Source organism: Syngnathus leptorhynchus, chromosome 4 (assembly GCF_054491065.1).
Source record: "Syngnathus leptorhynchus isolate UIUO chromosome 4, UIUO_Slep, whole genome shotgun sequence".
Taxonomy (NCBI): Eukaryota; Metazoa; Chordata; class Actinopteri; order Syngnathiformes; family Syngnathidae; genus Syngnathus; species Syngnathus leptorhynchus.
Genome location: NC_141198.1, coordinates 15,067,499 through 15,092,088, shown reverse-complemented (window position 1 = coordinate 15,092,088; position 24,590 = coordinate 15,067,499). Strand labels below are relative to the sequence as shown.

At 49.6% G+C, this 24,590-nt stretch overlaps 1 protein-coding gene across 5 annotated transcripts in view; it reads left to right on the top strand.

Moving 5' to 3' along the window:
* Positions 1–23,646, top strand: part of fras1 (Fraser extracellular matrix complex subunit 1) — a 61,955-nt gene extending 38,309 nt beyond the window's left edge. For 4 of the 5 annotated variants that reach the window (XM_085910136.1, XM_085910137.1, XM_085910140.1 and 1 more), the window contains 51 exons: positions 21–161; positions 255–395; positions 460–597; positions 2,051–2,342; positions 2,479–2,563; positions 3,912–4,235; positions 4,915–5,074; positions 5,720–5,898; positions 6,433–6,549; positions 6,678–6,792; positions 6,872–7,009; positions 7,540–7,572; positions 8,206–8,337; positions 8,450–8,566; positions 8,778–9,025; positions 9,098–9,249; positions 9,545–9,707; positions 9,840–9,972; positions 10,172–10,344; positions 10,584–10,737; positions 11,584–11,850; positions 12,064–12,249; positions 12,321–12,440; positions 12,511–12,815; positions 12,987–13,127; positions 13,345–13,575; positions 13,680–13,793; positions 14,100–14,250; positions 14,392–14,551; positions 14,707–14,875; positions 15,297–15,543; positions 15,685–16,029; positions 16,578–16,738; positions 16,807–16,954; positions 17,116–17,321; positions 17,419–17,575; positions 18,182–18,382; positions 18,446–18,633; positions 18,710–18,985; positions 19,070–19,302; positions 19,839–19,999; positions 20,065–20,279; positions 20,346–20,496; positions 20,580–20,687; positions 20,761–20,920; positions 21,148–21,264; positions 21,418–21,584; positions 21,708–21,913; positions 21,996–22,142; positions 22,386–22,736; positions 22,832–23,646. In XM_085910136.1, the coding sequence (XP_085766262.1) occupies positions 21–161; positions 255–395; positions 460–597; positions 2,051–2,342; positions 2,479–2,563; positions 3,912–4,235; positions 4,915–5,074; positions 5,720–5,898; positions 6,433–6,549; positions 6,678–6,792; positions 6,872–7,009; positions 7,540–7,572; positions 8,206–8,337; positions 8,450–8,566; positions 8,778–9,025; positions 9,098–9,249; positions 9,545–9,707; positions 9,840–9,972; positions 10,172–10,344; positions 10,584–10,737; positions 11,584–11,850; positions 12,064–12,249; positions 12,321–12,440; positions 12,511–12,815; positions 12,987–13,127; positions 13,345–13,575; positions 13,680–13,793; positions 14,100–14,250; positions 14,392–14,551; positions 14,707–14,875; positions 15,297–15,543; positions 15,685–16,029; positions 16,578–16,738; positions 16,807–16,954; positions 17,116–17,321; positions 17,419–17,575; positions 18,182–18,382; positions 18,446–18,633; positions 18,710–18,985; positions 19,070–19,302; positions 19,839–19,999; positions 20,065–20,279; positions 20,346–20,496; positions 20,580–20,687; positions 20,761–20,920; positions 21,148–21,264; positions 21,418–21,584; positions 21,708–21,913; positions 21,996–22,142; positions 22,386–22,736; positions 22,832–23,056 (9,149 nt within the window). In that variant the 3' untranslated portion in view covers positions 23,057–23,646. Of the gene's footprint in view, positions 1–20; positions 396–459; positions 598–2,050; positions 2,343–2,478; positions 2,564–3,911; positions 4,236–4,914; positions 5,075–5,719; positions 5,899–6,432; positions 6,550–6,677; positions 6,793–6,871; positions 7,010–7,539; positions 7,573–8,205; positions 8,338–8,449; positions 8,567–8,777; positions 9,026–9,097; positions 9,250–9,544; positions 9,708–9,839; positions 9,973–10,171; positions 10,345–10,583; positions 10,738–11,583; positions 11,851–12,063; positions 12,250–12,320; positions 12,441–12,510; positions 12,816–12,986; positions 13,128–13,344; positions 13,576–13,679; positions 13,794–14,099; positions 14,251–14,391; positions 14,552–14,706; positions 14,876–15,296; positions 15,544–15,684; positions 16,030–16,577; positions 16,739–16,806; positions 16,955–17,115; positions 17,322–17,418; positions 17,576–18,181; positions 18,383–18,445; positions 18,634–18,709; positions 18,986–19,069; positions 19,303–19,838; positions 20,000–20,064; positions 20,280–20,345; positions 20,497–20,579; positions 20,688–20,760; positions 20,921–21,147; positions 21,265–21,417; positions 21,585–21,707; positions 21,914–21,995; positions 22,143–22,385; positions 22,737–22,831 lie in introns of all 5 variants that reach the window. The other variant, XM_085910135.1, reaches the window with a different exon arrangement.
* The last annotated feature ends 944 nt before the right edge of the window (positions 23,647–24,590 follow it).

Sequence of the window (24,590 nt, the reverse complement as noted above, 5' to 3'; positions counted from 1 at the left end):
AACGGAATTGGACTGTGCAGAGTGCGACTGGAGCTGCAACGCATGCCGCGGGCCGCTGCGCACCGACTGCCTGCAGTGCATGGACGGCGACGTGCTATGGGATGGCGTCTGCGCCCACGGCTGCCCGCCGGGATTCTACCGGGATGGAGACGGATGCCTCGGTAAGCGTGCGAACCGCAACCCGTCGACCAAAATTCCACGCGGGAGGTCTTTTATTTGCGTCCGTTTCTGTTTGACGACATTCCCGTTCGCAGGCTGCGACGACAACTGCGAGGAGTGCAGCGGTCCCGGGCGGTGCCTGCGATGCCGGCCCCCTCATGTTACGCTGCGAGGTCAATGCGTGCTCCGGTGCGGCAGGAACTACTTCCTGGACGCCGCCACGCAGTCCTGCCAGCGTAAGACTGCTTGCGTAATGGATGAGATGTCGTCATCCGAGGTTTGACGTTTTGCTTTTTTCAGCGTGCTCCACCGAGTGCGTGCTGTGCGACGGAGTGGGACGTTGCCGAGCTTGCGGACTGCAGAATTATCTCATGGAGGGATACTGCACCCTCGACTGTGGACATGGTTACTTCGCCCATCAGAATAGAACCTGCCATGGTAACGACTTTTTATTTATTTATTTATTTATTTATTTATTTATTTATTTATGTATTTTTTATAGCGAGGTTAGTTTGTCATTAGAGGATCCTACGAAATGGGCTAATTCACTTCTAAAATGTTGTGTCCATACCAATGACCAAATTTTCCAAAACGTTCTGGGGAGTCCGTCCATAAAAAGTCATCCTAAAAATGACCATTTTGAATAAAAATGACATTTTTTTGCTTATGGAGACTTTTTGACAGACGTTCCTACCAGATTTCATGTGAAACAAGTGAAGAGTTTGTCTTTGATGCATGGAACAGCCCCTATCACACCAAAATGGCCGACCTTTTGACAGGTTCTCGAGACATTTCGGTGGGTCTTGTGCAAGCAATTTTTTGGAGGCCAATTTAAACTGGTTTCAACAGATGAATCTCTCCAAACTCGCTTTTTGTAAATGGCCCCAAAAATTGTATTTTTCCCTTTTGAAACATGTTCCTGTGTATTTTTGGGCTTTACTTCATGAGACATTTTCTGTCTGGACTCACGCCACACATGGCTACCAAATTTCATATTACTAAGCAAAAAGGCCTCGGGGGCCCAATTCGCAAAATCTCTCTATGAGGAGTCACTCTTTGAAATAAAAAAACAAAAAGCATTAGTGCTGCATTTCAGTCACGTCATGTAAAATGAGAATATTTCCATCAACACGCCTCTGAAGAAAGAAGGAAAAGTCTCCTGGGTTTGGAAGCTGATGTGTTATTTAAAGGCCGCGGGCTGACGATTTTTCACCATTCCCTGAGCAGGCAGTGAAAGATTGTATATTTCTCCCGACATTGCGTAACATGTCGTAAATCAGCGCGCAAACGAAGCTCCCTTACCTTCTCTCGGCCTTGAAACTAAAACGTGACATCACGCTTGCTATTATTGGGTCTTCCATTACCGAACATTTGTGTTAGGAAATCATTCGTCGCTCATGATGCCACCGCGTATGCAAATTTAATCAAGACGCTGTCATAAATCGCCTGGACGACCTCAACGCGTGCGTCACGTGAAAAAAATAAATCCAAAGGTTGACAGACAGCTTAGCTCAGGCCTGTCGTTTGTGTTTATGGCCTGGGATAATACAGCGGCGTCACTGTCAGCAGGAAAAACAAATTGCGCGGCAGCCCGCTTGTAAAACGCTCACGGCGGGAATATTTAGGCGCCGCCCACCACAACAATAAATAAGAAAAGGATGATTCATGTATCGGTTGGCTGAGCGAGTCCGCAAATGATCCCGCGTTAGCGTCTGGCGCTCGACGCCTCATTAAGACTTAAATTGTTTTCACGTTTGTATGAAGGTGTGACGTAAGTTTCTGTTTCAGTTAACAAATGTCATCCTTCAAAAACAAACTACAAATGTTATGTAAAGAGATTTGAATAATTGGAGACAAAAATCAAGTTTCATATGCCGTTCATGTCTTTTAGCCAACAGCAGGCCGCCTGCGCTCCACATCAACGGTTCCCTGCAGGTTCCTCTCGGCGGTTCCATCGCGCTGTCCCCGACTCTCGTGCAAGTGGAGGATGCCGACAGCCCGCCGGAAGCTCTCGTGATCCGGTTGGTCCGCCCACCCGCCAACGGCCGCCTGCTCCTCCTCCGGGCGGGGCGGGAGGACCATCAGGAGCCGGGCCAACGAGAGCTGAGCGAGCAAGACGCCTTCACGTGGGCCCAGCTGGAAACCGGTCGGGTTCACTTCCAACACCAGAAGGACAAAGCCAGGTGAGAAACCTCAGAAATGGGCGCTTTCACTTCTCAGAGCACCAATAGTAGATGTTTTGAAAGAACCTCCTCCTTAAACTACAAGTTAGAATGCTTGGCATATTTTCTGACTTGCCTTTCCTTTCATCTTCTGCAGGATTGGTGAATTCACTCTGCAAGTAGCCGACCCTCAGCTGACGTCTCAAGCGGAAACCATTCAAGTTCAAGCGCTTTCAATGCAGGTAAGGACACACACATAACTTTAACCAGTCGCTGCTGTGAAAAATGAAAAACAAAACAAATATATTTTCATCACTTGGACAAGAAGGCAAAGGTCTTCGCATGCAAATGCAGTTTGAGGATGCGAATCGGCCCGTGTGATGAGGGTCAACGCTTCATGGAAGGTAGCCAACATTTCCACGTTCATAAGAAATGAAAATAAAGTCGCTCGGCGCTTACGTAACGCCGCCGCCTACGAGGCGAAGAAAGACTTGATTGAAATCTCCAAGGGCAACTCTGCCGGCGGCCATTTTAGCGCCCTCTCAGAATCAGATAACCTCGCAACACCCTCAAGTTCCAGGAACTTCACAATTTTGCCTGGCAACCAGCAACTTTTCAACAGCTATGTTGGAAAGGCTGAGCAAGCGCACTGCTAGAAGTTTTTTTTTTTACTCGTTCTTCAAGATACGCACAATATGAAATGATTCAAATATGAACATAGGTGGTCGCATTCAAAGAGCTCGCAGCTTGCAGGCCAAGAAAAACAAACATCCCGGGAAGCCGGCAGCATACACAGGAAGGATTTTTGCAACCCCATGAGGGCCGATGACAGCCCAGACCCCCCCCCCCCCCCCCCCCCCTTCCACCTCCCCTCCCTTCTCCTCGCTTACCTGCAGCTCTGCAAGACAAGGTCAAGCCTCCTGCATTGAGTGTTTGTTTGCCTCGGGAAGAGATTTACTTCTTTGGCTTTATGTGACTCGATGTGTCTTTGCGCACACGCTTTTGTTTTGCTGCAGTAGGAAGACAAGGCGGGATTTGGGTGCTTGCCTGGGGGGGCTGGGTTGTCTGTCTGCTAGAGATAATTGCTCCAAAGTGAAGACATTTGTCACCGGACCGTCACTGTGTTCCAGCTTTGTTTAGTGGCTCAGTCAGACAAGGGTTGTTTTGTTGCGTGCGTGCGTGCTTGCTTGCTTGTGTGTGTGATCACGGTCCTCTGCGGCGCCAGCTTGTTCTTCTCCGCGTGAACCTTTTGCTCAAGCTGTCATCATCGCCACCCGCTGGAGCTCAGCCAGGATTTAAGGACTTGGAAACGGCAGGGGAAAACACTTGCAAATCTGCAGGGAAGAAACAAGCAAGAATAAAACATCAGGAATTGTTTGCTGACACCCACAAACACACCGATGAGGGAAAATGATGACAAAAATAAAAAAAATACTCACATAGAAACGGAAAGAAAGCAAAGTGTGGAGAGTCTCTTTCACCAAAATGTGACTGCCAACAGCCTCGAAATAGTCTCACGGTTTTTTTTTTTTTTCTCCCGAGTTTCCCCTCGTAATAATCTGGGCCCGACCTCCCGTTTGTGTCTTGCAGCCTCCGAGGGTGCTGGTGTTAGCGTCCCTGTGGGTCAGGGGTCCCGGCGAGGCGTCGACCATCACCAAGTCCACTCTTCTGATGGAAGATCCCGACAACCCGGCGGACGTCCTGCTGCTCCTTCTGGAGGCTCCTCGCCACGGCCGGCTGACGCACGTGCACGGCGAGCGATCGCTGAGCCGTTTCAACCTGGAGGAGCTCGCTGGCGAGCGCGTGCAGTACGTACACGACGGATCGCCGGAGGCGCGGGACCACCTGGTGTTGCAGGTCAACGACGGACACAGCTACCAGAATGTCCTGCTTCAAGTGCACATTGGTCACAAGGTGGGAAAATACAAAAACCTGCCTTGAAAGTTTGAAAAGTTGACCCCGGCTTGAAAAATCTCAACTGAAACCTTAATCATGTCTCGACCCTATTTCAAACACTAATTTGGAAGGCAAAGCCAAGCTTGAAAACCTACTTTGAAAGCCCAAGCCTATTTTGAAACTCGAACCCAGGCTTGGACCCTGTGCTTGAAACCTTACCCCTCTGTTGAAACCCCAATTGTTGTTTTGAAACCTAACAGACTTTCCAAGACTCACCTCAGCCCTTAACCCAGTTTTGAAAGCCTAAATTAAAACACTGACCTTGTCTTGAAACCATAATGCCGTTTTTAAACTAATGTAAAGACGCCTGCTGCTGCTGCTTCTTGTTGTTCTTGACATCCTGTGAATCATCTTTGAGCCCTATTTGTCAACCTTCACCTTTACTTGAAGCCCCGGGCGGTGTCTTGAAAAAGCAGCCTTGTCCCGATTGCTTTAAAGCCGCTCGGTGGCTTCATGAACATTCCATGTGACAACATGTCAGCGCGCGCCATATGCTAGGCTACATTCACGAGCACCCTACCAGAAGGTTCGACTTTGACTCGATTTACCCTCAACCATCTGGCCTGTGTAGAAAATTAGGGAATAAAAACAAGAAAGTATTGTGTGTTTTGAAAACTTTGCCGTGCGCTTGTTGCAGGCTGACAACTCGTTTGAGCTGCACTCCATTCCGGGAACGTGGGTGAAAGGGGGCGGCATGGTGAGACTTGGCAGAAAGCAACTGCAGACGCGTTACAAGGGCGTCGCTGCCGACCGTATCCTTTACACCATCCTGGACTCGGACCAGCAGCCCCAATACGGTAAAACAAACAAACATACAAACAAACAAACAAATAAGCAAGCAAACGTGCTGAGATGATGCGAGAAAGGGTTGGAAGTGTTAAAAGTCTCCTTGCGGGTCAAATTGACCCTGGAAAACGTTGGATTATTGCTGTTTGTAAGGATAGAACAAAAGGGAAAGAGAGAGATTTCAAGCCCTTTTATATGGTGGGTCAAAATGACCCAATCTCATAACAGGGAGGTTGAATATGATGTGAATCTCGACACCAAACAAGTATGCTCAATTTGCGTTGTATCCAGTTGAAAAGCATTCCTGACGCTCCTGAGAACTCCAACCAGGCAGTAGTGTTGCGTATCATGTCAATATTGGAACTCCAAAACCTCCTTGACAAAAATATTCATGGGGTCATTGTGACCTGCTGCTATTTTAGTCATGAAGAAAAATGATGAATGAAAGAAATGACTTGAAAAAGTATTGTTAAAAGAGACAAATTTCATTTTGATTTTACTGTAGATGTTGATAATCGGTTGACGTTGCGGGTCACTTTGACCCGCAACAAAAGGATTGTCAAACATGATATTAATAGGCCGTCTAGATTGGATAGATTAGTTTTTTGGGGCAATGGCTGGGCTCTATCCATCTATCCATTCATCCATCCATCCAGGTGAAGTAGTGCTGGTGTCCATGCCCGCCGACGCTCCGCCAGGAGGCGGGAGGCCGACGGCGACGGGCGAGCCAGGCTTCACCGCCACTTCCTCCTTCACGCAGCAGGACGTGGACGACGGCACCGTGTGGTACCGACACTTTGGCAGCGGGACCCCGGCTGACTCCTTCCGCTTCCAGGTTGGTCGGTGAAGATGTCGGAGCCGCTTGTAATTTTTTATTTTTTTTTTTCAAATGGAAAACACCCCATTTGTCATCATCTTATCATTTTTCTTATGTTTGTTTCATTGTGATTTCCACACATACACATTTGTTTGACTCACTAGACCTCCCTTGGTCCTTGAAAAGGGTCGCTCAGCGTGTTCCTGCCAATCTTTTCATTGGCAACACCGTCAAAGCAGCCAAAAGCGCCGCGGCCTCATGCCAATACTTGTGTTTGATTTGAATGACTCAAATGAAAATTCTCAAGCGCCTCTTCAATTGGATGCAGTCAAATTCCTGGAAGGAAGGGAAGGCGATGAATGAATTGATCTTTTTTTTTTTTTTTTTGGATCGTTTTCAGGAATCCCTTTAAGGCAGACGAGTGGAAGCCCCGTTTTGGCTTTTTTTTTTTTTTTTCTCAAATTGGCAGCCAGTCAGTCGCTGTGGCTTGAAATAGTCACAAAAAGGTTGGTTTTGAGTTGTTGAGTTTTACCCCGTGTTTTATCTGCTCAGGTGTCTACAGAGGCAGCCGCCGTCAGGCAAAGCGAACCGCAGACCTTCACCATCGGAGTTTTCCCACAAGTGCCCGGATTCCCTCAGCTCCACCCGGACTGTCAGCTCCAAGTCACGGTGAGGCCAAACGAGACACGTCAAAGTGCGGCCCGGCCCGGCCACAAAAATGACCGACATTTCTGTCTAGCGTGGCTCGAGCCGCAAAAACCAATTTCTGAGAAAGTGGCCCTTTTATGTGAAAACAGGCTCTGGAGGATCGCGTGACAGAGATAACGCCCACAGCTCTTTCCTTCGTGGACTCCGAGACCCCCAGCGATGGTCTCATCTACAACATCACCAAACCCCTGCCGGCCGGACAAGGTCGTGGGCACGCAGGCGCGCCCGCGCGCACCTTCCTTTGCCACAGTGACATAAAATGTGCCTCTACCTTGGTCACCAGGTGCCATCGAGCACGGCGACAGGCCGTACGCGGCGGTCAGCCATTTCACGCAGGCCGACGTGGACAAGGGCAAGATCGTCTACAGGCCCCCTCGGGCCCCTTCGCACCTGCAAGAGCTCTACCAGTACTCCTTCATGGGTAGGCGCCTTCTTTATTTTGCTCAAGGGATGACAAACAGACGCAGCATTTTGAGAGCGCTCGAGTTGAGACTGCAAGAAAAAAAGGAACGTCGGCGATGCAGATTTTTTTTTTTTTCATGCAGCTCATGTATTGGATCAAAGGCCATTTTAAATACCCTCGTTAATATTCCTTTCCGTTCCCGCAATTATTTTGTGGGATATTGGCTGCCAAAGGTTTAATCAGCTTTTTATGAGCCTTTGATCTGCCCGGTGCTGTTACATGACTGTGTCTCAAATGCTAATGCTGGGCTAACAAGCTGTTGTAAGTCAAATGTTCGTAGTGTCTCAATGAGAAACGTTTTAAAAAAGCGTATCTTTCGAAAAGGCAACTCGTTTATACCGGTCTGTCTGAAGAACCAAGTACCGTATTTTTCAGACTATAAATTGCGTTTGTTTTTTGTTTTTTTTTATAGGTTGGGTGGGGGGGCAACTTATACTCAGGAGCGACTTGTATGTGAAATTATTCACAAATTTTCTAATTTTTTCCAGGTCTTCCCGAGTCATTGAGCGTCTTCTTCACAGGTAAATAAATATCTTGCCGACTTCAATCAAACAGAGCGCCACCTGCTTCAAACATCCTGTCGCTTTCTTGTTTTGAGTGACTTGAATGTTCACCGCTCATCTCCCGGCTCGCCTCGTCCCTCACCGCGCTGCGCTGGCTGTCAAGTTCAGCTCTTTTCATCTCTTATGTATCTCACCTTCAGCTCAAGGCCTCTTTTCTGCAGCATAGAAAGATTTTTTTAATCTAGCTTGATATAGCAGCATTTGAATGGATCCTAGAAACGGCTCAAATGACCTAAAGATGGGCGCTTCAAACCGAACCTTGCATTGCTTCTTGGGACTATTCGCTACCTTCAAAATAGTCCCGAGAAGCGTTCCAAGGTTTGCTTTAAAGCTCCCATCTTTAGGTCATTTGAGACGTTCCCGGGATCCCTTCAAAAGTGAGATCTTGTCTCATTGTGATTCAAGATAGAGGGGCAATCCTACATGAGGAAGAAATGTCGTTTTTTTTTTTTGTGATCGCAAGTGGGCGGGGAAGGTCTACAAAGTTGACAACACTCCAGAAAAGACAAATCTTGGCTTGAGCAAACAAACGCGTTTGGCTTGATGAAGGTTAATTTTTTTTTTTCTTTGTGTGTCTGCGTGTGTGTCAAGTGTCCGATGGCGAGCACACGACTCCCGAGTTAGACTTTGCCATCCTGCTGCCGTCCAACCATCAGCAGCCACCAATGTTCCAGGTTTTGGACCCCGTCCTGGAAGTCGGCATAGGCGGGCAGGCTGCCGTGGGTAAGGAACATCACACACGACAACACCTCAACTGGTCATCGTAGAAGTGGAGTGAACACGTCATGGAAAACGAGAGACGGAAAGCGGGTTTTCCATTGACGCGTCCTGTTAGGCGGCCAGCAGCTGGCGGTGACCGACGCCGACACGTCCCCCGAGGAGCTGGAGTTGGAGCTGGTGGAGGCTCCGGTCCACGGGGAGTTGCTGAGAAGCCACGTCAGGATGGCTAACGGTGAGATCTTGCCTCTCCTCAAAAACAAATCACACTGGTCACAAAACGATCGAGGAGCTTCATTTGGACAAAGGTAGTGCTTTGCCTCCATCTTGCTGTCAGGGAACTTCATAAAAGTGAGTTGCGGCGGAGCTTCATTTAGACAAAAGTAGGATGAAGACTTATTTGAGTCCAAAGAGGAAGCGCTCACCCCCTGCGTCCCTTCGGCCAGGCGACACCTTCACCTTTGCCGACGTGACCCGCGACGCGCTGCTGTACCGCCACGCCGGCCTCTCCCGCGACGGCGACGCCTTCACCGTCTCGGTCAGCGACGGCATCTCCATGGCGACCGTCACCGTGCGGGTGGCGGTGCTCGGGGCCAGTGGACGCGGGCCCCGGCCGGACCCCGGCGCCACCCTTTCCCTGGAGGTGGCCGAGATGAGTAGCACCGTCATCAGACGTTGGCATCTGGCTTACACGGTGAGGCATCCGAGGTTAATGGAGAAGAATCGTCTCTTTTACGATTTGCGCCTTTCCCTCGGCACGTGGCAGGACGACGCGTCGCCGGACGAGCAGATTCGCATCCAACTGGTGTCGGTGCCGATGTACGGCACCCTGAGCAGGACTCGGGATCAGCGAGAGCCGCAGGAACTGAAGGAATACTCCACTTTCACCATGAACGACATCAACCGCGGAACCATCAGGTGGGCAGACAGAAGTTATTTGTAGAAAACCATAACTAACGCCCGGGAGGGTTCGAATGCTCTTCTTGCTTTGCGAGGATTAGAAAGATTGTGAATCAGTGGAGCCAGTGAACGGATCCCATCAGCGTCAAAAGTTTTTTCTACTTCTACTTTTCTCTTCCGGCACGTCCACGAAGGAGTTGCACGTGCTTTCCCGTCCAAAGTCTAATCGTGGCACAATTTCCCGAATGGGGCCGTTGAATCTTGGAGACCTGCGCTAAGAATGTCAATGAGGTTCCTTCTGCCGTCTTGTCAGATACGTCACTTCGTTGGAGACGGGCCACCAGCCCGTCACGGACATCTTCCACTTTGTCGTCTACGACGGTGACAACAATCGTCTTGACAACCAGATGTGCACCATCACCATCACTTCTGGTGACAGGCGGCCGCCTGCCGTCACCGTGCGCAGCGGAATCCAGGTTATGCACACCTTTCAACCTGCCTTCCACCATCATCATCATCCGACGGCCATTTTGGCTGTTTCACTGCTTTTGTGCAGGAAACTTTTAACGATTTGGTTGAAACTGTTTGAATGCTCGTTGGTGGCGTAGGTCCAGGAGGGCGGTCGTGTGCAGCTGTCAACCAATCACATCATCGTCTCCGACCTGGACACGCCGGTGAAGAACCTTCTGGTTTGGCTAGTCAGCCCCCCCAAGTACGGCTTCATTGAAAACACCAAACCGGGTAAGGACGTGATCACGTGATTCGCTGCAATTCCGAATATACAAACGATTCGCTCAAATTGTGTTCCAATCACGATGGAATTGCTAACAGCACGCCGCCATCGTTAGAATCCCTAAATTAAATTGTTTGAGAATCAACTTTATTCTTATTTTTCCAATCTTTTCTTCGTGTGCGATTTATTTTATTTTTTTCCGAACAGGCGGATCGCCAGCCGTCACACCCGACACGCCGTTCTCGGTGGAGGACTTGACGCTGGACCGGATCTTCTACGTGCAGCGCGCGGGCCAGCCGGGGCGACGAGACACCTTCAGCTTCTACGTCAGCGACGGCAACAGCCAGACGGAGGCCTTTGAAGTCAACATCGACATCCAGGTGAATGCCGCCCTCTACAGGACCTGCTCGTCATCGCAGCGCCTTACAAAGCTTCATTTGGCAACCATTGCTGCGTCCCAGGCAGTGAATGAGTAAAGCAACTCTGAAGGTGGACGGTAGTCACTCATTGATTCCAGCGTTGACAGATGTTGGCGGAGGCGCCTTCTTTCATTCATGTTGTCAAGCGTGACCTTCCCGCTAAGGCGTCCGAAATAATTAAGGCCATCCTCTCTCGCCAGGGCAAGCGGCAGAGTGAGCTTCTGGTATCGGTCAGCAGCATCCACGTGGAGGAGAATTCCGGAGTAGTGGTTACCAACGCATCCCTCAGTGTCCTGGACCCAGACACGCCCGAGAATGAGATTCTGTTCACCGTCGTGAGGAAGCCGTCCTACGGTCAGCGCCGCAACACAAATGCAGCAAGTGTGCTTTTGTCAAATCTCGAGTGTTTTTGAAAATTCAGCCCCCGAAGCGCTTTACGCCGAGCAACCCGCAACTTGGTAAGCAAAATAAAGACACAGGATGTCTGCCATATTGCGTGGTAACGGACATTTTCCGATCATTTTCCAGTAGTTGTGGAGGCAAATTCCTCATACAGAGTTTTAGGAAATTCTGTTTGGGCCACCCTTCTCCCCCCCCCCCCCCCCCCCCGGCTTTTTCACTTAGAAATATAACATTTAGGACTAAACCATCTCAAGAAATTTTGTCCAAATTGACACTCAAGTCTGCCATTAAGATTTCAAGAAGCCATTTAAGGGTGAGTTACTGTGGTCCTTCAAGGAAGAACTCCTCCGAGATCGTTTTTGTCAAAAAAACAAGTTGTACTTCATATTGTGAAATTTGGTGGGCGTGTCTCTCATGACAAGACCCACCAAAAAAAAGACATCCCTGAAAACAGAGAGAAAATGTACTGTTCACATTCGAAGCTGCAATTTGCAAATATGGCTCAAACGAGTCTCTGCATACCTTCAGCATTCAGAAAGCAACACAGCCTAAGTTGGACCTGGACTCACTCACTCACTCACTCACTCACTCACTCACTCACTCACTCACTCACTCACTCACTCACTCACTCACTCACTCACTCACTGTCACACACACACACACACACACACACACACACACACACGCAGACACACACACAGCGGGAACAAAGTGCTCGCCTGGAATAATGAATCCGTCGGCATCTATTGTCAAACAGTATTAGCTCAAACCGAGCTTTTCTTTCTTTTCCCTCCTCAGGTAAACTCCGCCGGCGTCAGTTCCACTCGCAGCCGCTGGAGAACGGCCGCGTGCTGACGGAGGGATCCACGTTCACCTACCAGGACGTCCTGGACCGGCTGCTGGTCTACACGCCCGAGACGGTCAGCGGCGGCGCCGACGAGTTGGCCTTCAGCGTCACGGCCGGCGCGGGCGGTCACGCCAGCGGACGCCTGCGCTTCACCATGGACGTCACCCGCAGCGAGGGCCCGCGCATGACCGTCAACAGAGGCCTACAGCTGCCCGCCGGTGAGCCAGCAGCAATTTTCACTTTGCTTCCACGGAAAGTCTCTCAAAGACATCCATCTCGCCGACTTGAACAGAAAGGCCGCCGCCGTTTTCCTTTGACCCCCATCTAAGTGAAACCCATGCTAAAAATGTCCCCCAAATAAAAAAATGACCCAATTTGCATTCAACTGAACTGCAGAAGTAGTTGCAAAGTGCACGTTGCCTTTCCCGCAGGTTCTTGGGCCAAGATCACCGAGCAGAACCTAAAGGCCACTGACGTGGACTCGGACAGCCTGAAGCTGCGCTACGTCCTGACCAAAGATCCTCCCAGTGGCCGAGTCCAGCTGAGCGGCGGCGGCCTCCAGAAAGTTTCCGCCAGGGGTCCCGTGCGCAGTTTCACGCAGGAAGACGTCAACAGAGGTCGGTTGGAAGCTTCAGCCAGCCTTTTGCATGGGGTTCCAGCGCTTTGCCTGCTTTGGGCTCGCTCGCAGGTCTGGTGCGCTACAGCCACGAAAAAGGCGAGAAGGGCGGCGGCCTGTCGTTCAAGTTCAACCTGGTGGACCCCGAAGGCAACAAACTCATCGAGCAGTCCTTCTTCATCAGCGTGCTCGGTCGGTAGCTCCGCTTGCCGTTTCTGTTTTTTAAAACGGCCCAAGCGTGAAATCCCGTCCGCGCCCGCAGAGGACCGCCTGCCTCCGTCGGTGGTGGTCAACAAAGGCCTGGTCCTGGACGAGAACTCCGCCAAGAAGCTGACCACGCTCCAGCTGTCGGCCAGCGACCAAGACAGCCAACCCGGCGAGCTGCTCTACCGCGTCACCAAACAGAGCGGCCTGGGACACTTGGAGCACGTAGCCAACCCGGGCGTGCGGATCGACAGCTTCACTCAAGCCGACCTGGCGTCTCGCAACGTCCAGTACGTTCACACCAGCCAAGAGGAAAAGCACGCCGACCAATTCTCCTTCAGCGTGTCTGACGGCACCAACGAGGTGACCGCCAGCTTTCTTTTGTTTTGTCCATTCACAGAAAAAGCTCCTTGAAATTTGTCATATTAAGGGTAGTAGTTAATTATAGATGTAAGAACAAATCTGTATTTTATTTTTATTTATTTTTGGGGCCATCTGAAATGTTTATGTCATCCTTTCTTGGGCGGTCCGTAGGTGGCGCAGACGTTCTACATCACCATCCGACCCGTGGACGACTCGCTACCCCTGCTCCGCGTTGCCGGAATGCGCGTTCAGGAGGGCGTGAGGAAAACCATCACCGAGTTTGAGCTGGCGGCCACCGATGCCGACACGGAGGTCGATCACCTGTAGCTTTTACCAAGCGAATTTCAAATATGCTTCGTGAACCGTTTGTTGCCGGTTTAAAGTTTCTCGACCTCCTCTGCAAAAACACAACTGGTTCAAGTTTGAAGCTTTGTTTTCCCATCACTGCTTTTACCGTGCTCAAAAAGCTCGGGTGTGTCCCATTTGCATCTCGTGAGGGTAAAAGGGTCTCTTCTCCTGTCACGCCCAGGCCGAGTCCATCGTGTTCACGGTGGTGCAGCCGCCGCGCCACGGCGCCGTGGAGCGTACGGGCAACGGGCAATCCTACCGGCCCACCGCCACCTTCACCATGGACGACGTCTACCAGAACCGCGTCAGCTACAACCACGACGGCTCCAACTCGCTGCAGGACAGCTTCACCTTCACGCTGGCCGACGGCACCAACCCGCACTTTGTGCTGCGCGACCACGCCGGCAAGGAGGCGAGTCTGCAGTTGCACCTTTGACGTCGTTCCGCCCCAAATCAGCCAAACGTGCATTTCAAAGCTTAAATCTATGCACAGATCTGAACTTTAATCGTTTTTAGATTTTGACGGCAGCGCCGCAAAAGTTCAAGATTGAAATTCTTCCCGTGGATGACGGCACGCCGCGCATCGTCACCAACCTGGGACTTCAGTGGCTGGAGTATGTGGACAACAAGGTCGGTCGGTCGCTCGCTCGCTCGTCGGACCAAACCCTGCGATGACTCCTTGTCTCTAAACTCTTTTAACGCTCTTCTTTTGAGAGCCCGAAGTTTGATTCGGAAAAAAAAAAGCATGACTTCCAAACAAAGATTGAAATCCTGGCTGCTAATTTGAAACTTGTCAACAATTCACTTCTTCTATGCAATTAGGCTCAGAGGACTAGGACTGTAATACAGCACCCCCTGTTGGTGCAAAGCCTTCACTACAACGGGCATTTTTTATGAAAATTTGTTGTTATTCTCCACATTACTCTCGTAATGTAGGCGACCAATGTGATCAGCAAGAAGGAGCTGCTGACGGTGGATCCGGACACGGAGGACGAGCAGCTGGTGTACGAAGTCACCGTCGAGCCCAAGCACGGCTTCCTGGAGAACATAGCGGCGCCCGGCTCCCGCGTCAGCTCCTTCACGCAAGGTGGCGACCGATCTGTCTTTGCTTACCCCAATGCAAACGAAATGAAGGCATGGCTCTCACTGGAGGTCTTGCCAAGAGCGCGTTAGAAAAACAGAAAGGCTCGCCATGTGAAAATGAACCGAAAGCCGTTGCCCGTTTCAGCCGACATCAACTTGGGCCTGATCCGCTACGTGCTGCGCGAGGAGAACGCGCAAGAAACCATGGACAACTTCCACTTCCTGGTGAGGGACAGCAAGCCCAACGTGGTCAGCGGCAACCTTTTCCATATCCAGTGGTCGCTTATCAGCTTCCAGCACAAAAGGTTTGAGCTGCTTTCTTTGAACAACCTACTTTAGTAGTGTGCGGGAAATGGAGGAAACAAAAAAACAAGTCTGGCATTTGCCAAATAGAAAAGCAAATACAATCATTCTGTCACTCCATGTGAAGATTAAAATAGAAATTGATTTCAATTTCAAGTTACAACGTATCGGAGACGGCGGACGCGGTAGCGGTAACGGTGAAGAGGACGGGCAATCTCAACCAGTACGCCATCGTGCTGTGTCGCAGCGAGCGGGGCAGCGCCACCTCTGACGGCGGAGCGCCATCGCGCCCCGGCCAACACGATTACGTGGAGTTCGCCGGCCAGGTCAACACCAGTTCAACTCCCAACGGCTCTTTTCTTCCCTTGTAGTTGTATTTTTGTTTATTTATACTTTGCTTTGGCCTCTCCATGTTTTTTTTTATTACAAACTATATTTTCTTTTCTGTCACTACCACAAAATTTGCATTTTTTTCCTTTATTCTATTTTTGCAACAAAAAATTACCATTTTTCATTTTCAATTTTACTATGAATTTAAAAGATATTAGTATTTTATTGACCTCTTTGTCTTACTTTTATTTTCGTTTGCGCTCATTTACATGTTTTATTCCTATGTATGCTTTGTTGCTTCTGCTAACTTTCTTTGTTTCTACTTTTGACTTATTTTTCTTATTGCATGTTCATTTGAGTTGAACTCTTCTTTTCTTTGCTATTGATGGATTTAAGTTTGTGAATTTGCATTTTCAGGTGCAATTTGACGAGCGCGAAGACACAAAGGTCTGCACGGTGCCGCTGACCGACGACACCGTGTTTGAGGGCGTGGAGAGCTTCCACGTGGAGCTCAGCATGCCCGTCTACGCCTTGCTGGGTGCCAACACCCGCGCCCTCGTCAACATCAACGACACCGAGGACGAGCCTACGCTGGAGTTCCAACGCAAGACCTTTCACGTCAACGAGAGCGCCGGTGTCGTGCGCGTGCCCGTCGAGAGAAAAGGTACTCTCCCAATTTATTGATTTTATATTTTGATCCAGTTGCATTTGTTTCAAACCAAACCAATACAAACCGAAAAAATTTGATTTGAACAATATTGTGTCCTGTAAATACAATTTGGGTTGCGACTTGTCCTCCGCACAGGTGACACATCCAGCACGGTGTCGGCACTGTGTCACACGGTGTCCAAGTCGGCCCGGGGCAGCGGCCCTCACGCCCTGGAGTCGGGTTCCGACTACAAGAGTCGTGGCGCGGGGCCCGAGAGCCGCGTAGTGCTGGGGCCCGGCGTAACGGCGTCCACGTGCGATGTCACGCTGGTGGACGACAGCGAGTACGAGCTGTCCGAGGAGCTGCAGCTGGTGTTGTCCCAGCCCTCGGACAACGCCCGCATAGGACGCGTGGCCGCGGCCCAGGTGGTCATCGACGGGCCCAACGACGCCTCCGTCGTCACCCTCGGCAACGACACCTTCACTTTCGCAGAAGATGCCGGTACCTCGTCTGGTTTTTTTGTTGTTGTCGCTATTGCCACGTTTCAGAGCGGCTACACTCACCAGATCCAGACAGGGTCAAAAGGCGGCATTTGGGTTATTCGTATAACCCAAAAAGATGGATCAAATGAGTAACCCAGAAATTAGGCTACTAACTAACAACCCCCCCCAAAGAAATTGTGCAACAACAACAAAAATGTTGGCTTTCTTTCAGAAAATTGGTTGTTTTATGCTTCATTTATTTGACCCCCCCTTTTTGGCCGAAATTAATCACCTAAAAAGTTGCTCGAGTGCCTTTTTGAGTTTGTCTATTTTTTTGACACAGTACTCTTTTAAAACATTTGGGTCCAAAATCACCAAAATTGGGTCAAATGAATAAAAAAAGGTTTTCCTGTCTTACCAAACAACACAATTTTGGGGCTCGCTGACCATAATGATCATTCTAAAGCCCGAATAATAATAAAACGAGCAAGCTCCAGAAAATTGGGAGCTTCAATTGGGTCATCATCATCATCCTCCCTCAGGTTTCACATCCTTGTTCACTAACAGGCACCATCGAAATCCCGGTGCTGCGCCAGGGGAGCGACTTGTCCTCTGCGACGTCCGTGTGGTGCGCCACGCGGCCCTCAGACCCCCCGTCGGCCAGCCCGGGCGTGGACTACATCCCCAGCTCCAAGAAGGTGGAGTTCAAGCCGGGGAGAACCCAGGAGGTCAGAAGCGGCGACACGCGGTGGCGGCGCTTGGCCCGATGTGTCGCTGAGCCTTTGCGGGTTTGCAGACGTGCAGTCTGACCATCCTGGACGACGTCCAGAATCCGTCCATCGAGGGCTCCGAGTCGTTTGTGATCTTCCTGAGTTCTCCGCAAGGGGCCGTCCTCCAGGAGCCCTACGAGGCCAGCGTGGTCATCGCCGACACTTTCCAAGACAGTGCGTCCACCATCCTTCTATTTTGGCCAGATTCATTTCGTTTTTTTTATTTTAGGATTCATATTTTTTAGTTATTTCACTTTGGAATGTATTCTCGTTATTTCATATCCCATTTGTGATTCATCCGAATGAAATCTACATTTTTTTCGGGCGTGTGTCAGTTCCCAGCATGCAATTTGAAAAGAGCGCCTACACGGTGAAGGAGCGCGACGGCGACCTGCACCTGCTCGTGACACGCACGGGCGACCTGTCCTTCACGTCGTCAGCACGCTGCTTCACGCGCACCATGTCGGCTGCCGTCATGGACGACTTTGGCGAGCGCCCCAACGTGGACGAGTCGCGTGTCACTTTCCGGCGCGGCGAGAAGGTACACAACAAGTCATCCAAAACAAATCCTTACCTTCGCACAGGGGTGTGTGGATTTTTTTTTCTATCCGCTCTATGTTTCCGTGCACGCGCACTAGGTGAAGAACTGCACGGTTCACGTGAACGACGACTCGGTGTTCGAACCAGAAGAAGAGTTCCAGGTCCACCTGGGGTCACCGACGGGCGACCACTGGAGCGGCGCCATGATCGGCGAGCGTGATGTCGTCACCGTTACCATCACCAATGACGAAGATGGTAAGCGGCGCAAACTCGCTGACTATTGTTGGCAAATAGTGTGTGTTGAAAAATGACTTCAATTTCTTGATTCAATAATGAACGTAAATATCAAATAGTGTACTGTTAGAGTGGAAGTCTTTTTGTAACTAAAATTAAATTAGATTCAAAATGACAATAGATGAAATTAAATAATACATTATTATTAATTATATACACATAATTATATATTATATAATATTATATATACATTAATATATAATTCAAATAATTTAATAAAATTATTAAATTATGTAAAATTTAATTAAAATGAATATTTAGGTAAAATCTTTCAAAACAGACACTTTTATTTCCAAGCATTTAACTCCTTTCATTCTCATGAGTTCCTTTTGAAATGGTTCCTTTTTTTCCAAATCCACTTCTAATGATCATTTTGAAATGATTGAACGCTTTCCAATTTCACTTAGATGAGCAAACTTAAGTGAATTGTAACCGTGGCGACACGTTGCACACTTAGCAATTACGAAGCTTCAATACCAAAGTTTCTGTTATATTTAGTGGGATTTTTATTTCACTTGAAATGGTAGAATTCAAGATGCATAAATATAAATTGATTGCAATTTCAAGCTCCGACCATCGAGTTGGAGCAGTCGTCCTATCAGGTCCGAGAGCCTCCTGGTCCGGACGGCGTGGAGGTGCTCAATGTCAAAGTGGTCCGGCGCGGGGACCTGGACCGGACTTCCAAGATCCGCTGCAGCACGAGAGACGGCTCGGCCCAGTCCGGCGTGGACTACAACCCCAAGAGCCGGGTCCTCAAATTCACTCCCGGTGGGCAACACAGCAAAATACCCCAAAAAAGATGAATGTTGGTCACACGTGGCATCCCTTCAGGGATGGACCACGTTCTCTTCAAGGTGGAGATCGTGTCCAATGAGGACAGGGAGTGGCACGAGTCCTTCTCCTTGGTCCTCGGCCCCGACGACCCCGTAGAGGCGGTGCTGGGCGAGATCACCACGGCGACCGTCACCATTCTGGACCAGGAAGCTGCCGGGAGTCTCATCCTTCCAGCCCCGCCCATCGTAAGGAAACCTGCAGTCTACAATATCACAAAACACAAGCAAGCAAGCAAGCAATGTAGCCCACCACTTTCCTCAGGTGGTCTCCCTGGCTGACTACGACCATGTCCACGAGGTGACCAAGGAGGGCGGCAAGAAGACGCCGTCGCCGGGCTACCCGCTTGTGTGCGTCACTCCCTGCGACCCGCACTACCCTAAGTACCCGCAGATGAAGGAACGTTGCGAGGAGGCGGCCATCAACCAAAGCCAGGTGCATTTCTCCTGGGAGGTGGCGGCGCCCACCGACACCAACGGCGCACGCTCGCCCTTTGAGACGGTGACTGACACCACCCCGTACACCGGCGTCAATCACATGGTGAGGGCCACCGGACGGAGTAAGGGTGTGTCGACTTTTGATATCCAAATAGCACAGCGACAGCGCTTCCCGTGTCGTCGTCAGGTCTTGGACAGCATCTACTTCAGCCGCCGCTTCCACGTGCGTTGCGTGGCGCAAGCCCGCGACAAGGCGGGCCACCTGGGCACGCCGCTGCGGAGCAACATCGCCACGGTGGGAACCGACGGCGCCATTTGCCACACGCCCGTCACCACTGGGACCGCGCGAGGCTTCCAGGCTCAGTCTTTCATCGCCACGCTCAAATATCTGGACGTCAAACACAAAGAACACCCCAACCGGTGAGAGACTAGTTTTGGGTGTGGAACCGGCTTATACAGGCGGTGTGTGTGCAAACCGCTTGATTCTTATAACAAACGCATCGGACAGTTCATTTAGTAAAATTGTCATCATTGATTTAAAACTATATCAAATCAATGTACAGCTATATTTATTTCATTTATAATTCCAACAATAAATGATTTAAAACTATATCAAATCAATGTACAGGTATATTTATTTCATTAATAATTCCAACAATAAATAAAACTATATTATGTGTAGCACATGTAAAATTACAATTTTTTTATTCATAGTCGTATAAATCAAACCATTTCTGAAACAATTTCTAGTATTTTTCTTTTAATATTGTCAATAGCAAATGAACGTAAATGAGGTTGTTGTTGTTTTCTACAAACAAAATGAGAATGTGAAATTGATTTGTCTGTATTATTTTACAAAGTTATTTTGTGTTTACAATAGATACAAGAATTATTGCATGACAGTCTGGCACCCCCCTTCCCCCTTTGTTGACCATGCAATCCAACGATGTTTTCAGGATCCACATCTCAGTGCAGATCCCACACCAGGACGGCATGCTCCCCCTGGTGTCCACCATGCCCCTTCACAATCTTCATTTCCTGCTGTCAGAGTCCATCTACCGGCAGCAGCACGTCTGCTCCAACCTGGTCACGCTCAAAGACCTGGAGGGTCTCTCTGGTGAACCCAGCCGTCGCCGCCGCCGCCTTCCGACGCGTCCCGCTCACTCTCAACCGCTTCCGCAGAGACAGGATTCCTGGACGACGTGTCCTACGACAGCATCTCCCTGGGTCCGGGCTACGACCGGCCGTACCAGTTCAACCCCAACGTGCGTGAGGCCAGCAGCATCCGGTTGTACAAGCATCTCAATCTCAAGAGCTGCATCTGGACTTTCGACGCCTACTACGACATGACGGAGCTCATCGACGTCTGCGGCGGCTCCGTCACCGCTGACTTTCAGGTACGAGGCGCTTTTAAAATGCCAAAAACTGTAGACCTTTGACTCAGGGTCTTGCTGCTGCTGCAGGTGCGAGACTCGGCGCAGTCCTTCCTCACGGTTCAGGTTCCGCTCTACGTGTCCTACATCTACGTGACGGCTCCGCGAGGCTGGGCTTCTTTGGAGCATCACACGGAGATGGAGTTCTCCTTCTTCTACGACACCGTGCTCTGGAGGACAGGTCGAGTCGCTTCGGTCGGTCGGTTTGAGTCCGACCAAAAGCGCTTCTCCACTGACTGGATCTTGTTTTTTTTGTTTTTTTAGGCATCCAGACTGACAGCGTCCTCTCCGCCAGACTCCAGATCATAAGGATCTACATCCGCGAGGATGGCCGGCTCGTCATCGAGTTTAAAACGCATGCTAAATTTCGAGGTGAGTCAATCAAACGTAAGGGTGGCGGCTTTGTGGAAGGTGCGCTACATCGGGTTTATCTCTGCTCCATTAGGCCAGTTTGTCGCAGAACATCACACCCTGCCCGGACACAAGTCTCACCTGCTGGCGCCGGAGCACTTGGGAGGGATGGAGTTTGACATCCAGTTGCTGTGGAGTGCCCAAACTTTTGACTCCCCCTACCAGCTGTGGAGGGCCACCAGCTCCTACAGCAGGTCAGCTTCTGGATTCCTAGCTAGTCTCGGCAAGTTCACTGGATGGGGCCACAAGACTGGCAAGTCCCAGTGGGACATTCCACTCAAAAGCCTTCAGTGGATTTTGGGTGGTCGCGCCATCTGAAAGCATGATGAAGCAAAGTCGCTGCCAGTTGGACATTGCGTTCAAATGCTGACGTCATGCTTGAGTCAGTCTCGAAATGTCTCAATTGATTTGCACCTGACAGGAAGGATTATTCCGGAGAGTACACGGTCCTCCTGATCCCGTGCACCGTGCAGCCAACCCAACCGTGGATTGACCCTGGGGAGAAAGACCTGTCTTGCACCGCCCACGCTCCAGAAAAGTATGTCTCTGTGACCTTTGGAGCTGGTTCATTCGTGGTTTTGATTGATTGAGTGACTGACTGACTGACTGACTGACTGACTGACTGACTGACTGACTGACTGATTGATTGATTGATTGATTGATTGATTGATTTTTCCGCTTCCGCCATCAGGTTCCTGGTGCCTATCGCCTTCCAACAGACCAATCGCCCGGTCCCCGTGGTCTACTCGCTAAACACGGAGTTCCAGCTGTGTAATAACGAGAAAGTCTTCACGATGGACCCGGCCAGTAACGACGTCTCAATGGCAGAGATGGACTACAAGGGGGCCTTCTCCATGGGTACGGGACACCTCAAAAAGAGCTGACCTGACCTTCTGGAGTCTTTCTGGAAAAGTCAAGTGTGACGTACGTATGATCCGTTTGGCGCGGCAGCCATCTCGCTCTCTTTGCTGGCTCCTTCAGGTCAGACTCTGTACGGCCGCGTGCTCTGGAACCCGGAGCAGAATCTGAACGCCGCCTACAAGCTACAGCTGGAGAAGGTCTACCTGTGCACCGGCAGGGATGGCTACGTTCCCTTTTTCGACCCAACGGGCACCCTGTACAACGAGGGTCCACAGTACGGCTGCATCCAGCCCAACAAGCATCTCAAGCATCGCTTCCTTCTCCTGGTACCGACCACGATCCGCCCCCGGACCTCCCAGACCTTTCCTTTCTACGTTCCTCGTTGTGATCTTCCCCTTTCCTCATCAGGATCGCAAGCAGCCGGACGTGTGCGACAAATACTTCCACGATGTCCCCTTTGAGGCCAACTTTGCTTCAGACCTCCCAAAGTTGAACTCTTTGGCCGCCATGCCGGGCGTGGACGGATTCACCATGAAGGTGGATGCGCTCTACAAGGTCTGTTGCGCCACCGCTAGTCTCCTTCCTTCACCACCTTAGTACCCCCTCTCACATTGTCACTTCAACATTCGCAAATGGACTTATCGGCACGTATTTAGCGTATAACTTTGCATCTCGGTGCCAAGGAACAATGTCGAAGGAGGGGAAGAAGCTTCATTGAGACAAAACAAGTCATAAGGCGGGCTTTGTTGGGGGCGTCATAGATAATCAAAAAAAACTCACCCCCTCCTGGCTTTTCAGGTGGAGGCGGGCCACCAGTGGTACCTGCAAGTGATCTACATCATCGGTCCCGAGTCGCGGTCCGGCCTGAGGACGGAGCGCTCGCTCACCTTCCGGCCGAGCCGGCCCAAGCGCGACCTGGTGGACGGCGGCGGGCGTCTGACCCTTGACGAGTCGCTCGTCTACGACAACGAGGGCGACCAGGTGAAGAACGGCACCAACATGAAGTCCCTGCGTCTGGAGAGCGGGCCCAGCGCCAGCTTTCACGCCCGCGTGGCCAGCTCGGTGGGCGGCGGGGTGGCCGCCCTGGCCCTCCTGCTCCTGGCCACGTTGGCCGCCTGCCTCCTTTTCCGCCGCCACCAACGGGCCAAAGTGAGTCACCGACACAAAGTGTTTCTTATCAAATTGCACAAGCTCCATCTTGTATAACCTTTTTTTCGTCTGCTTGGAAAACAAACATACTTCAGGCTCCGAGCAAGAACGCGTACGAAGAGTACCCGCTCAACACTAAGGTGGAGGTATGCATGGACAAGTGCGTGGAGAAGAACTTCAGCAGCAAGCACTGCACCGTCACCAACGTCAACGTGTTCAGCCGTGGCTACGAGGGAACGGGCGGCAACAAAGTCAAAGTCAAGCAAGTCAACCTGGAAGGCAAACTCCACAACAACCTCAACGACGGCACCGAGGTGTGAAAGCACAAGTTTGATTGGTTGTTTCTTAAGCTATTTTCTTACGTCTTTGCTAATGTATTTTTGTACCACCTTGAAAAGGGAAAACGTGCGATGTGTCCAGAGCACAGCAGCTTTTTTTTTTTTTTTTGCTCATTCAGCTGAGCTACCTCTCACATATGCGCAGAGCACTCGAAAGCTAATGTCGTTGTCTTTTATGGACCTGTTGGCTGTGTCCACACCAAGACGGCTATTTTTTAAACGTCCAACGTCGTTAGTTTACAAATGTTGTCTTTATTCGAATCCCATTGGCAGAGCACACTAATTGGCTTGCATCACAAAATGAAATTGTTTCCCCTCCCTCGTGAAATTTACCTTTGTAGCTTAACGTAGGCTAACTTAGTAATAATATCGCATACAAAATAGCCTTGTTAAATTTCAACTTTATTGTTACTAAATAACACATTTTTGTATCTCATAAAATTACGACTTTTTCCTCTTGGGAAAAAAAAAGTCAACTTGTCTCTTTTAAAATGACCTGCTGCTTTTGCCAGCTCTGTTGGTGCGTTTTTATACGGACAAAGTTTTAGTTTTGTGTTGTTGTTGTTGTTGTTTTATTCCAAAATAATACCCTTCTTTGTGTGGACATATAAAAGCACAAAATCAGTGATCGGTAGCTCAGATTCTACTGCATCCAGTAAATATGAAATATGATATGACAGAGGCAATATTAGTCATCAAGTACTTTATATGCTGCTGAGTGAGTGTTGGTGAGATTCAAGTGCAATTATGACAGTCCTTTGTGCCAGCAGTTTTCCTGATTAGTACTTTTCATGATCTGTCTTTGAATGCCAAAAGATATGTTTGATATCAACATAAAAGGAACTAAGGTCCACATTTATTAGCCTATTGATTGACGTTAGAGGACAAAGCTTAAATGTATTTTTTATGCATTTTGCATAGTTAGCATATTTTCTGCACCATTCATTGGTCACCATTTCCTCAACTCGCTTTTTTTCCCCCCCGCATATACATTTGATCAAACGGGACAGAACTGGACAATCAAAATTAATCAATATTTTTTTAAGTTCTTTTCTCTCTTAAAATTATAAATTCTAGCTTTTTTTTTTTTGCTTGGAAAAAAAGTAGTTAACTGTAAATTTGCCGATTTCTATCATCTGAGCTACGGTGAAATGTTGCAAGGAAACTTTTATTCTGAAGTTATTTCGAGGCTCATTACGACACATTTGTACAATGACATGATTATTTTGTTTTGTCTGCCCATATTCCAACAAGTGCCATTTCGTATTTGAAAATCAATCATCCGAAGTGCCCCCCCTGCTTGATTGTAACCAATGAAAAAGGTCGCCTTACTAACAATCAAGCGTGCGTGTTGTTCCTTCAAAAACATTGGAATTTGTTTTCTACTTCACCTTCCCACGTTCCTACGCTTTTTGTTTTGATGGTTTGAGACACAACAGCTATCAAGTGTGAGACGCACTGCAAAAAAACTTGACCAGTCTCACTTTTTGATTTCTTTTGACTGTGCACCAATGGG